Source organism: Telopea speciosissima, chromosome 6, assembly GCF_018873765.1.
Source record: "Telopea speciosissima isolate NSW1024214 ecotype Mountain lineage chromosome 6, Tspe_v1, whole genome shotgun sequence".
In the NCBI taxonomy this organism is placed as follows: Eukaryota; Viridiplantae; Streptophyta; class Magnoliopsida; order Proteales; family Proteaceae; genus Telopea; species Telopea speciosissima.
In genome coordinates this window covers 31022293-31034783 of record NC_057921.1, presented here as the reverse complement: position 1 = coordinate 31034783, position 12491 = coordinate 31022293, and the positions used below count along the sequence as shown (strand labels likewise).

Below are 12491 nucleotides of genomic sequence, written 5' to 3'. Positions count from 1 at the left end.
TGTGTACTGCTCAATCTCTTTAACTGGGCATATGGTTGGTTTATGTCTCTTGAATTCCACAAAAGCTCCAATAAACAATGCCATAGCTCATCAGATCTAAGGGTTGTACAAATTGTTCTGCAGAAAAAGCATCAGAGGATCGGCATGAGAGTTGGAACCAATCATTAAGTAGAAGTCAGTCGAAAAAGCTTTACAACCAACAGGCTTCAGCATTGCCAACACAACTTCCAGTCGGTGCAGATCTGCCGTCTTGCACAGGTACTCTTTTTCTTTAAGTTTTGTTACTGAGAAGGGTTAGTGGTAAACTTCTGTTATATGTATTGCTGTTTTGGTCAATTTTTTTTGTTTTTGTTTTTGGTTTTAATAAATGGTCGTATTTATCTCATCTGGGAACTCCATGGTTGAACTAACCCAACTACCTAATTTTCCAGCAAAAAGTCTGGTGAGTATTACCGCACCTCATTCCAAACATTTTCCATAGTTGTGAGGCTTCTAAACCCATAATGGATGTTTGCTTTCATACCCTTCCCCCGACCATGGTCAACGAACCAAACTTTTTACTTGTGAGCATGTGGTTTAAGTGCACATTTTTTTATGAGCTTCAGTGGTTCTATCTAGTTATTATGCATTTTAAACACTTTCTCAACTCAACTCAGCCTTTTCCCAATTAAATGGGGTTGGCTACATGGATCCTTTCCCTCCAATCAGGTCGGCTGCCGGTCCCAAGCCCGGATAAAGGAGGAGGGTTGTTGTGTCAGGTTGGCAGCCGGCACCAAAAAAAAGCATTAGCCAAACCCTTTTTGCATGAATCTTAAACAATTGTGTGCTAGTTATTAAAAAAAACTGTTTTCCAGTAATTTCTAATCCATTCCTTCTTTTTAGTTGGTGAATTATGTAGTAATTAGTTTTTTTTTTAACATGTGATATTAGCAAAACTCATTTAGTCACCATCTTTGAAAAATGTACTTGACACTGGTTTCCTTTGTTTTCATGTAATCACTCAGAAACACTTTCAGCAAAATTACATTGTTATGAAAGCTAGATAGTGCCAGAAGCCTTGGTGCAATGGTAAGGTTGCTCTATTGCGACCTAGTGGTCACGGGTTTCAGTCTGGAAACAGCCTCTCCACGAAGCTGGGGTAAGGCTGTGTACATTATGATCCTCCCCAGACCCCGCAGTGGTGGGAGCCTCATGCACTGGGTATGCCCTTTTTTATGAGACCTTAAACAAACCTGTTTTGCAAAATGACATACTAAGATCTAAGATGCATTAAAAAAAAGGCCGTACCCAGTGCACAAGGCTCCCGCGTTTAGCAGGGTCTGGGGAAGGTCAAGTATACGCAAGAATTTTTCTATTAATAATATCTTATCTATATGTCATCCATGAAGGGTTTATTGGATGTTATCCAACACCTGACTTTATGGGATGTTTTCAATATTTATAAAACAAATGGTGTCTTAAATTCGTACTATTTGGTCCCATTGCATTGGTGCCAATATTAAATGTCCATCTACCTGATAACTTTTGAAGAATGAAAAGGGGGCTCCAACTGCTCTAGGACCAGTCAAATTTTCTTCTTGTCTCATTTTGATGTAAAATTCACTATTAGATCTAGTACTTGAGCAAGAATCAATATTACTCTTGGATTAGAATTCCTTATGGACTTTGTTCTTCATATAGACTGCAATGATGGAGAATCTCAATTGCCCAGACTGGAGATTCCACGCACTGATTATATGGCACTGAGTTGTCAGGTATAGCAATATCCAGGGAAATGAGATTTATGTTCTGGCTCTTCTTTTAGCCAATTTATAGTTTCAATGTCCAATGTCATTGTATTGTAGCTGATATCTATTTATATTTGTAAATCTATATGGTCAGGATTCCCCAAGTTCAGATTTTTCATCAACTCAAAACTTGCAAAAAGCATCTGGAAATGGAGTTCTAGCTGCAATCAGAACTTCATCATCTTCTAATAATCTCCAGACAGTCGTGACACCAAGGAGTCCATCATTTAGCTCCAGTCAGCTCCTTGCCCAAAGGAAGCTATTTTCGGAATCTCAGATAGGAAGGTCCAGCTTCCAGAAGCTTCTAGAACCGAGCCTACCTCAACGACCTGGAATTGCCCCTTATAGAGTTGTTTTGGGAAATGTTAAAGATAAGGTATTTCTCTTCTCATAAAAACTGCTGAAGGTTAGGACCGACCGTCTCCAGTCTGCTCCTTTTGCGACCATGTGGAAGGGGGGACATGTACAGGTTACAATTTTTTTTAGTTAGATGGTACTTGGGAGTAGGAACAAGGATACCTTTAAAAAGATCCATATACATAGCCCATACCTGACCTTGTCCATTATGGAGAGTTACAATTTCATTTATTGTGTTTTTGAATGACTTACCTTTGTCATGATTGCCCTCATCCAATACTGCCCATCAAGGCATGCTTGACTTGACAGTTCACCATTTTCCAGTCACGTGGATGGCTCCTCTTGTCAAACTAATCCTGGGATGGGGAGTATTAGCCATGTGTCAAGTTTTGCATGCCATCTCCACCATACGGCCCAGCATGTACCCCTGTTACCCTTGCATTTAAATCTGTTGAACCAAGGTTGGCAAAGATGAATTTTCAGCCAAGATTCAGATATTTTTGCACGAAAGGGGGCATTCTGGGGATATCTTTCATCAGCAAGCTTACCTTGACACTGAGTTGAGGAAGCCTTTAACTCATATACATGTACAAAGACAAGCTAAGAACTCTATTGTAACTGTTAAATAAACTCTGTCCATCTATAATATAATGAAAAGATTGTCTGTGCTCTTTGAGTTTAGCTCATGAAAACACGAAGACGACTGGAGCTTCTCCTTGAAGGTCTTCCTTGTGACCATGAACCTTGGGATTACTATGAAACATCAGAACAACTTCTGGAGCCTCTACTGCTCTGCTATGACTCCCTGGTATTCAGATGGCTTCTCTTTGTTTTCTTTCCTTTCTTCCTCCCTGCTTCTCCCATCAGAAAATGTTTAATCTTCTGATGTATGATCGTCAATGTTTTCAGCAATCATGTGGATCTGGAGTCCTTGCTGATGGGCGTCTTGCTGACTTGATCCGAAGAGTTGCTACCTTTGGAATAATATTAATGAAGCTTGATTTGCGCCAGGTCTGTTTGGTCTCTCGTTCTATGTTACATCCGGTTTATTCAATTGGTCTAGGCTCACCTTCTCCCCCACCCCCCAATGTGCCAGGAATCCAGTAGACACTCTGAAACATTGGATGCAATTACTAAATACCTGGATATGGGTGTCTATAGTGAATGGGATGAAGAAAAAAAACTTGAGTTTCTAACTAAAGAGCTCAAAGGCAAGAGACCTTTAGTTCCTCCTACCATAGAGGTCAGCTGATTTTGACGATACTTTTCTGGACTTTGGATGTTGAACCTTATGTTGTCTATATAGGTTTCATTGATATTTTTTATTGATTTTTCTTGTTGAAAAAGCACATATAAAATTGTTGGTACAAACATTGGTTTATGTGAGTAATTTATTTTATTATATTTCATACTGATTTGCTATCTTTAAAAAAAACTTACAGAACATCTGTACCCTGAGTTTTCTTATTTCCACCATCACACACTTCTGGGTCTACTTATAATACAGTATGAGCATTTAATCTTCATAATGATATTCAATAATTGATCATGAAGTTTTATATCATGGAATTCTTTTGCATGCAATATATATATATATATCAATTCGTGAAAGTAACAGAAGAAATAGCAAAATAGCATACTATTCATACTTAACTTGTATTCATTGATCTAAGTATGTTCATATAGGTAGACGGATATGGATATTTATTTCTGTGTAAATACATTATTCATGTGTTCTCTTATATGTTCATATAGATAGATGGATATGGAAGTTGGAATCTAAAGATTGTAAGAACACAAGAGAACAAGAGAGAAGTTGAGAGTAGATGGTTGAAGGAGAAGAAGAGAACGGAAGAGAAAGAGGTGGCGGTAGAACATGTGGGAGAGTGTTGCACTACTCTTCCCCTATGTTGATTTACTTAGCCAATAATAAGAGTGAAATTATATTCCTACCCCTCAAGCTAATGTAAGGTAGCTAAGAGAGGTAGAAAGATAGAAAAGTAAAAGAAAAATACAACATAATATATCCCAGTACCCAAAGTAACATTATTACATGAACTCCAATAGTCCCCCTCAAGCTGGAGAATAAATGTCGTACATTCCCAGCTTGCACAAAGGGTACTGAACTGATGATCATGGTTTGAGAACTCGTGAGATCTCGGTTTTTTGAGAAATCGAGTCGAGTTACCATACGATTTTAAAAATTACACTATCTCGGTCGAGTTCTCTGGTCGACCCAGAACTCGACCCATTTACCTCTTTAAAACTTACCTAACTCGACAGAACTTGACATATCTCAGTTGAGTTCTGTCCAAAGGCCATTTTCTTCCCCATTTGAAGCTCCTTCTTCATTTTACTTGTGGATTTCAAGTTCTGACCTTCGGGAGAGTTGAATCAGCTGCACATTTGAAGGATTCAGCTACACATCTTCAAGTGGGATACTATGTGCAAAACTACAACAACACTATGACATGGGAATTCTATGTGAATCGTGTTGGGACTGAATACATTAATGAAGAGAGATTTAAAATTAGGGAAAGGCTTGGATGATTAATTCACCCCAAGCTCTACTTTATTTATAAGAGTAAATAAAACATAAAAGGTTGTACATGAGCAATGTGGGACTAAACCCATATACAAAACAATCAAATAAATAAAGGGAAAAAGGTCCAGAATACCCCCCACGGTATTCTGGCCCATATCTAACACTCTCCCTCAAGTTGGAGCATATATATCATGCATGCCCAACTTGACTAAGATAGGATGAAACAGCTTGCCATTCAGCCCCTTAGTGAACACATCCGCCCGATTGATCGATGAGACTTCACAAAGGGAACACAAATGAGGCCAGCTTCAAGCTTTTCCTTGATGAAATGTCTGTCAACCTCCACGTGTTTAGTGCGATCATGCTGGACAGGGTTATGAGCAATGCTAATGGCAATAAACAATAAAGCATCATTGGAAGATGGACAGCCACACCAATATCCTGTAATAACCCTCTAAGCCATAGAAGTTCACAAATGCCTTGGGCCATCGCTCGAAACTCGGCTTCAGCATTGGACCTTGCCACAACATTCTGCTTTTTGCTACCCCATGTGACAAGGTTCCCACCCACAAAGGAACAATAGCCAGAAATAGATTTTTTGTCAGGAGAACCAGCCCAATCGGCATCAGTATAAGCTTCAACCTTGAGATGACCATTGGGAGATAAGAGAATTCCCTTTCCTGGAGCAGACTTCAAATACCTCAAAATACGACGGACTGCATCCATATGAGAGGAATAGGGATCATGCATGAATTGGCTCACCATACTTACAACAACTGCTATGTTAGGTCTGGTGTGAGAAAGATAGATTAGTTTGCCCACTAACCGCTGATAACCACCCTTGTCAATAGTTTCACCTTCTTTCTCCCTAAGTTTTGTAGTAGCATCCATAGGAGTATCTGAAAGATGACAACCTAGCAGCTCTGTCTCAGTCAATAGATTAAGGACATATTTTCTTTGAGAAAGAAAGTTGCCCTTTGAAGAGCGAGCAACTTCTATCCCTAGAAAATATTTTAGAGAGCCTAGATCTTTGACCTCAAACTCACGGCCAAGGAGAAGCTTCAAATCCCTGATAACAACATCATCATTACCAGTCACCACTATATCATCCACATAGACTATGAGTAGAGTAACCTTGTCACCAACTCGTTTGATGAACAAGGTGTGATCAGCATTGCTCTGCTTATAACCTGCTGAAATCATAGCCTTATGAAATCTGCCGAACCAGGCCCTTGGTGACTGCTTCAACCCATAGAGAGCACGTTTCAACTTACAGACTTTGCCCCTAGTCCTGTCATCAGAGAAGCCTGGTGGAATGTCCATGTATACCTCCTCCTCAAGCTCCCCATGTAGGAAGGCATTCTTTACATCTAACTGCTGAAGATCCCACCTAAGATTTGCAGCACAAGATAATAACACCCTGATAGTGTTGAGCTTTGCCACTGGTGCAAAGGTCTCCTGGTAGTCAACTTCATAAGTCTGAGTAAACCCCTTTGCAACCAGACGTGCCTTATACCGATCCACTGAACGATTAGCCTTCTATTTGACTACGAAGACCCATTTACATCCTACTGGTTTTTTCCTTGGAGGAAGAGCCACAAGATCCCACGTGTTATTTTTGTGTAGTGCTCTCATTTCTTCCAACATTGCAGCCTTCCACTTTCCATCTGTATATGCTTCCTGCCAATTTTTCGGAATAGAGACAGAAGAAAGAGAGGATACAAAAGCATGGAAAGAAGGAGAAAGAGAACTATACGAAACAAAGCGAGATATGGGATGTAAAGTGCAAGTCCTAGTACCTTTGCGATGAGCAATAGGTAGGTCGGAAGGAGAGGGATTACCAGGAGATGAAGGATCCGGGTCTGGAGCCGGCAATTGGATGGGTACTGGTGCTACAGTGGTTTGCAACTGCCCTCTGTTGGATCTGCCCCTTGTATAGGTGATGATGTTGGTGTTGTCGTCGATTCTCTTCTGAAATTCACCAATAGTCCTCTGGACTGGAGTCAGCTCCCCCTGGATAGGAACATTAACAACATTATTTTCTATGGTCTCCCCCTGTAAAGGACTCCCATCAGGTGAGGTAGGAACAGCCAGAGGAAGTTGGACATCCAAAGTAGGCTGGACAGCAGCCTGAGGAACCTCTGGTAGAGGAATCTCAAAAGGCACATCTTCACTAGTCCTCTCCCCTTGAAGAGGTGGCGAAGAATAGTAAGAAAGGGACTCATGGAAAATAACATCCATACTAACCTGGGTACGGCGGGAAGGGGGATGGTAACACTTGTAACCTTTCTGGGTCGGAGAATAACCCAAGAAAATACAACGAAGTCCTCGAGGTTCAAGTTTGCCAGGAGATCTAGTATTCCTAGCATAACACACACAACCAAACACCTTGGGGGGCATAATAAAGGAGGAATTTTCCATTAAAATATCAGAGGGGCTACGAGAGTTGAGAACCTTAGAAGGCAGCCGATTGATGAGATAGGCTGCAGTCAGTACCGCATCCCCCCAATATTAAGATGGGACATTCCTCGCAAATAGCAAAGCCCTGGCCATCTCTAACAAGTGGCGATTCTTTCGTTCTACCACACCATTCTGGGCAGCGGTATCAACACAACTAGTTTGATGAAGTATGCCATGGTTAGCCAAATATTTTTGAAATTGTGACTCAGTATACTCGGTTCCATTATCACTTCTCAAGACTTTGAGAGTAGCCTAGAACTGAGTTTGTATCATTTTATGAAAATGCTAAAAACATGAAAAAACTTGATTTTTTGTGTGCAAAAGATACACCCAGGTATGCCGAGAATGACAATCAATGAAAGAAACAAACCAATGATGGCCAGAAATAGAAGGTTTATGACTAGGGCCCCAAACATCAGAATGCACCAAATTAAAACAAAAGGAACTCCTTTTATTTGAAAGAGGATAATTTGAACGTGGCTGTTTGGCCAGAACACCAGCCTCACAAAAAAAGTCATCCTTAGTACGAAGGGTGGCCAAACTAGAAAATAAATGAGCTAAAATCCCTAAAGGGGGTGACCTAACCTAAAGTGCCACTGGTAGAGTTCAGAAGAGACCATGAAGTTTTGGTGTGGTGGAGAATGTAATGGTGGTGGAGAGAAGCGACCGTCATCAAGCAGGTACAACCCACCGTGCACTTTACCCAATCCAATCATCTTCCCAGACTCCAGATCCTGAAACACACACTGAGAAGGAAAGAAAGTGACTTTGCAGTTAAGATCACGAGTAATACTACTAATGGAAAGCAGGTTAGTAGTAAAGTTAGGAATGTGCAAAACAGAAGACAAGGGAAGAGAGGAAGTGCAGTTGATGATCCCCTTTCCAGAGATGGAAGAAAGAGAACCATCAGCCACCTTGACCTTGTCTTTCCCAGAAGTGGGAGAGTATCTATGAAACAAACTAGAGGAACCGGTCATATGATCTGTAGCTCCAGAATCTATGATCCAAGGATGGGAAGCTACAGAAGCACAATGACCCCCAAATGCAATACCTGACCGGGCAAAGTGTGAACCTGAAGGAGCAGGGGAACTGGCAGTAGCTGATGTAGTAGAGGCCGCAGTAGCGGAAGACCTTAGCATACGTAGGAGTGCCTGTAGATTATCTTGGGATAGACCAGGGTCAGTAGCAGGGGCTGCAGTAACAGTCTCAGTCTGATGGGCCTTTGTCTTTATCTTATTCTGGTTCTTGGCAGCCCTTTCAGCCTCAAAATCAGCTGGTTTCCCATGGAGTTTCCAGCACTTCTCTTTGGTGTGATAGGGTTTGTGACAGTGCGTGCAAACAACAGTTCCTGTAGCAGAATCACCAAGAGAAGCATTGCCACTAGGAGCAGGAGTGACAGGGGCAGCAGCCTTGAGAGCCGATCTGTCTGTAATAGGAGGGTGCAACATGGCAGCCCTACGATTCTCCTCAAATGACACCAATGCATAAGATTGGTCAAGTGTGGGAAAAGGCTTATGGCCCAACACCTGAACACGGATCTGATCATACTCCACATTCAATCCAGCCAAAAAGTCATATACCCTGGTCTTGTCCACTTGCTTCTTGTAGAAGCAATATCAGTCACTGTAGTAGGGTGGAAGTCAGAGAAATGGTCCAACTGTTGCCACAAACTGTGGAGAGTAGCATAGTACTTGGAGACTGAAAGGTCTCCCTGAGTGGTGTGAAGAACCTGCTGCCGAAGTTCATATACTTGGGCTCATTGCCAAGCTGCCCATGCGTTTCCTTGCAAGCAGTCCAAATCTGGGAGGCAGTGTCCAGGAGAAGGAAGTTATGTTGTAAATCTGAAGTCAGAGAGCCTATCAGGTAAGACATTAGAACACCATTATTAGCAAGCCACTTTTCCTAAGCAGGCCCTGTGTCAGTGGGCATAACACTAGTGCCATTAATATGGCTGGTGAGACCACGGCCAACAATAGCAAAGGAGGAAGATCTGGACCATAGGAGATAATTTGAGCCATCCAATTTAATAAGGTTGGGTGGAAAACTGTGGTAGTCTGGCTTGCTGTGGCCATCATGATCCGAGGTGGCTGTGGAATTGGAAGAATTCCCCATACTGGCAGCAAAGAAGTCCAATAATCCTCCAAGGTACAGGCTGAAAAATGGAGGAGAAGCCCTTTATATTGACTAAATAAGTCTCCAAAAAACAGAACCAGCAACCAAGTGAAAAAACCCTAATCGATTCTGTCAAGGTGTTGAAGATACCCTGAATGGCTGAAATCGATGAAGGAAACAAGTGGCCAAAAAACTGCAGTGAATGGACTGAAATTGAAGTCGATGAAGCCTCTAAAACTGAGAAAAACACCTATAAAAATCAGATCTAGAGAAGCAGCAGCAGCCCTAAGATCGATATGTGTCAGGGTTTTAAAAAACCCTGTGATGGTGGAGGATCGATCTCAGGGGTCTTCAAAAAAATTGAACTGATGAAGCCCAATTGCTGTTGAGTGGAGCTTTAGAAGTGGAGAAGCAGTCTGCAGAAATTCAGGTCCAAAAGACAGCAGGAACCCTAAGATCGATAATTGTCAGGGTTTTGAAAAAAACCCTGTAATGGTGAAATCGATCTTAAGGAAATCTTCAAATCTGTGGGATAAGAACAGAACCAATAAAAATATCCTGCAGCAGGTAGTGGTCTTCAAAGATAGGTGGTGATTCCTTTGTTGTAGAGGCAATCCCCAAAAAAAGGCTGAAGGACCAATATCGCAGGCAAGTCTGGTTTGTTCCTATCGAGCAGCAGCAGAATCATGGAGCATAATTGAGGTAATGGGGGCAGCAACTGGATCGCATGATGACCTCATCAGTGCTGCCCTATATGGGATAGAGAACAACGGAGAAAGAGAGAGAAAGAAAGGGAGAGGGAAGAAACCGAGAGAAAGAGAGAGGAAGGAGATCGAGAGAGAGAGGGAGAAAAAAACTGAAATCGAAATTTATTGGTCCCTAATTCGAAACCTGCTCTAATACCATGAAGAGAGATTTAAAATTAGGGAAAGGCTTGGATGATTAATTCACCCCAAGCTCTACTTTATTTATAAGAGTAAATAAAACATAAAAGGTTGTACATGAGCAATGTGGGACTAAACCCATATACAAAACAATCAAATAAATAAAGGGAAAAAGGTCCAGAATACCCCCCACGGTATTCTGGGCCATAACTAACAATTAACATATCATATTTTATGTAAACTTTGTTGAAAGATTGATGTATTGTACACTTTAACGTTTCTAATGCTTATTTAAGTTATTTTAAGAACATTAATTGAATGTTTTGATTGCTTTCTATTATTAAATTATGTGTCGAGTAGGGTATTTTTAGTACGTCGTCGCCTACCAACCTATGGTCCGAAGTGAAACTCATATTTAGACTTTGTTTTTGCAAAATCTGATAGTGCCATTGTGTTTAAATGGCATAAAATTGGTCGAGTACCAAGTTTCAGACCCAAACTAGGTCTAAAAATCACCGAGCTGAGGTTTCGAGTTGAAAAAAAAAATTGTATTAACTCGGCGAGATCTCGACTCAACTCGGTTTTTCCAAGGGCCGAGTTGGTACCGAGTTCCGAGTTTTAGTACCTTGCTAATGATGGACAAGCCCTTTGGTGAAGATATCTGCCAATGGATCACCTATCCTCACAAAAAGAGTGCATGTATTGCCAAAGTCAATCTTCTCTTTGATTAAATGTTGGTTCACCTCAATATGCTTTGTCCTGTCATGTTGCACAGGGTTGTGGGCCACCATAGGCTGTTTTTTTCTCCTCCATGTAACCAAGTTACCACCCATAAATGTATAATAGCCTGATGTAGACCATTTGTCAGAAACTGAACCAGCCCAATCGGCATCTGTGTGAGCCCTCTATCCTCAAATGGTTGTGCTTGGCATATAATAGTCCTTTCTCTGGGGAGGACTTAAAGTGCCTGAGGATGCGATATACAACATCCAAGTGCCTACTCTTGGGCTCATGCATAAATTGGCTCACCTCCCAACTTCATAAGTGATGTCTAGGCAAGTCAAAGGGAGGTAGATCAACTTCCCCACTAGTCTTTGGTACTTCCCTGGATAAAGGATGAACCACAATCTTCTAATAGCATGTGACTCTATTCAATAGTAGAGTTTGCTGGCTTACACCCCAACATCCCTGTTTCTTTCAACAAGTCTAGCACAAACTTCCTTTGAGAGATTGATTCCCTTCCTAGATCTTATACTTCAACCCGCAAGAAGCACTTCAAAGGTCCAAGATCTTTAATCAGAAACTGTTGGGCCAAGTAGGACTTCAGTCTAGTTATCTCAACCATGTCATTTCCAATTACAACCATGTCATCCACATAGATACTAAGGACTGTGATAGTACCATTACCTCACCGGGTAAATAAAGTGTAGTCAGCTTGACTCTAGGAATACCCATTCTTCAGAATGGCCTGTTTGAACCTGTCAAACCAAACTTTTGGGGATTGTTTGAGGCCATATAGTGCCTTTTTGAGGAGATATACTTTGCTTCAGTTGAAGGGAACTTGAACTTGGGTGGAGGTTGCATGTACACTTCTGCTTATAGGTCACCATGGAGGAAAGCATACTTCACATCCAACCATGTTTGAGGTTTCGGTCTTGGGCATGGTTTCGGCAAGGCTAAAAACTGAGTTGTCTTAGTCGACACCCGAGATCTCAGCCGAGAGCTAGGGGTGTAAATGAATAGCCAAAATCCTTTTCCGTATCCATGTCCGTATCCGTTTAGCACTATCTGAATCCGTCCGAAAGCTAAACGGATGCAGATACGGATAGGCTATAGCTATCCGAAAAGCTATATTTACATGTAAACGGATAAAATATACGATCCGTATCCGTGTCCGTATCCGTTTAGCACTATCCGAATCCGTCCGAAAGCTAATCGGATGCAGATGCGAATATAGCACTATCCGAGCCGAATCCGATCTGTTTACATCCCTACCGAGAGCATGAATTTTTTTTTCTTCATATTTCGGCCCTTGGTTTTGGGGGCCATATGACCTACTTAGGTCATGAAACTTGTATGACAGCCTATTGAGGCCCTATAAACATAGTGGAACCCTTACTTTTTTTAATAATCACGCCCAAAATGATTGGTAGTGTAAGTTGTATACACTGTTATGGCCTATTCTGCACAATCCTTAGTATTAGAACACATATAATTCAAGTAAAACCACTTAAATAAGCAATAGGAGATTTAGAGCAAATCTCCTCCAAATGTTGTTGTTGAGCAACAAATCCTCTTGTTCCAAGCTTGTTTGGGTAAGTTTTGGAGCAAATAGGAGAGTTTGGG

General features: G+C 41.4%; 1 protein-coding gene across 2 annotated transcripts in view; it reads left to right on the top strand.

Annotated features, from left to right (window-relative positions):
- Window positions 1–12491, top strand: part of LOC122664089 (phosphoenolpyruvate carboxylase 4) — a 63171-nt gene that overhangs the window by 25222 nt on the left and 25458 nt on the right. For both annotated transcript variants that reach the window (XM_043859775.1, XM_043859776.1), the window contains exons 10-15: window positions 124–258; window positions 1681–1754; window positions 1882–2163; window positions 2827–2952; window positions 3054–3155; window positions 3241–3387. In XM_043859775.1, the coding sequence (XP_043715710.1) occupies window positions 124–258; window positions 1681–1754; window positions 1882–2163; window positions 2827–2952; window positions 3054–3155; window positions 3241–3387 (866 nt within the window). The remainder of the gene's footprint in view (window positions 1–123; window positions 259–1680; window positions 1755–1881; window positions 2164–2826; window positions 2953–3053; window positions 3156–3240; window positions 3388–12491) is intronic.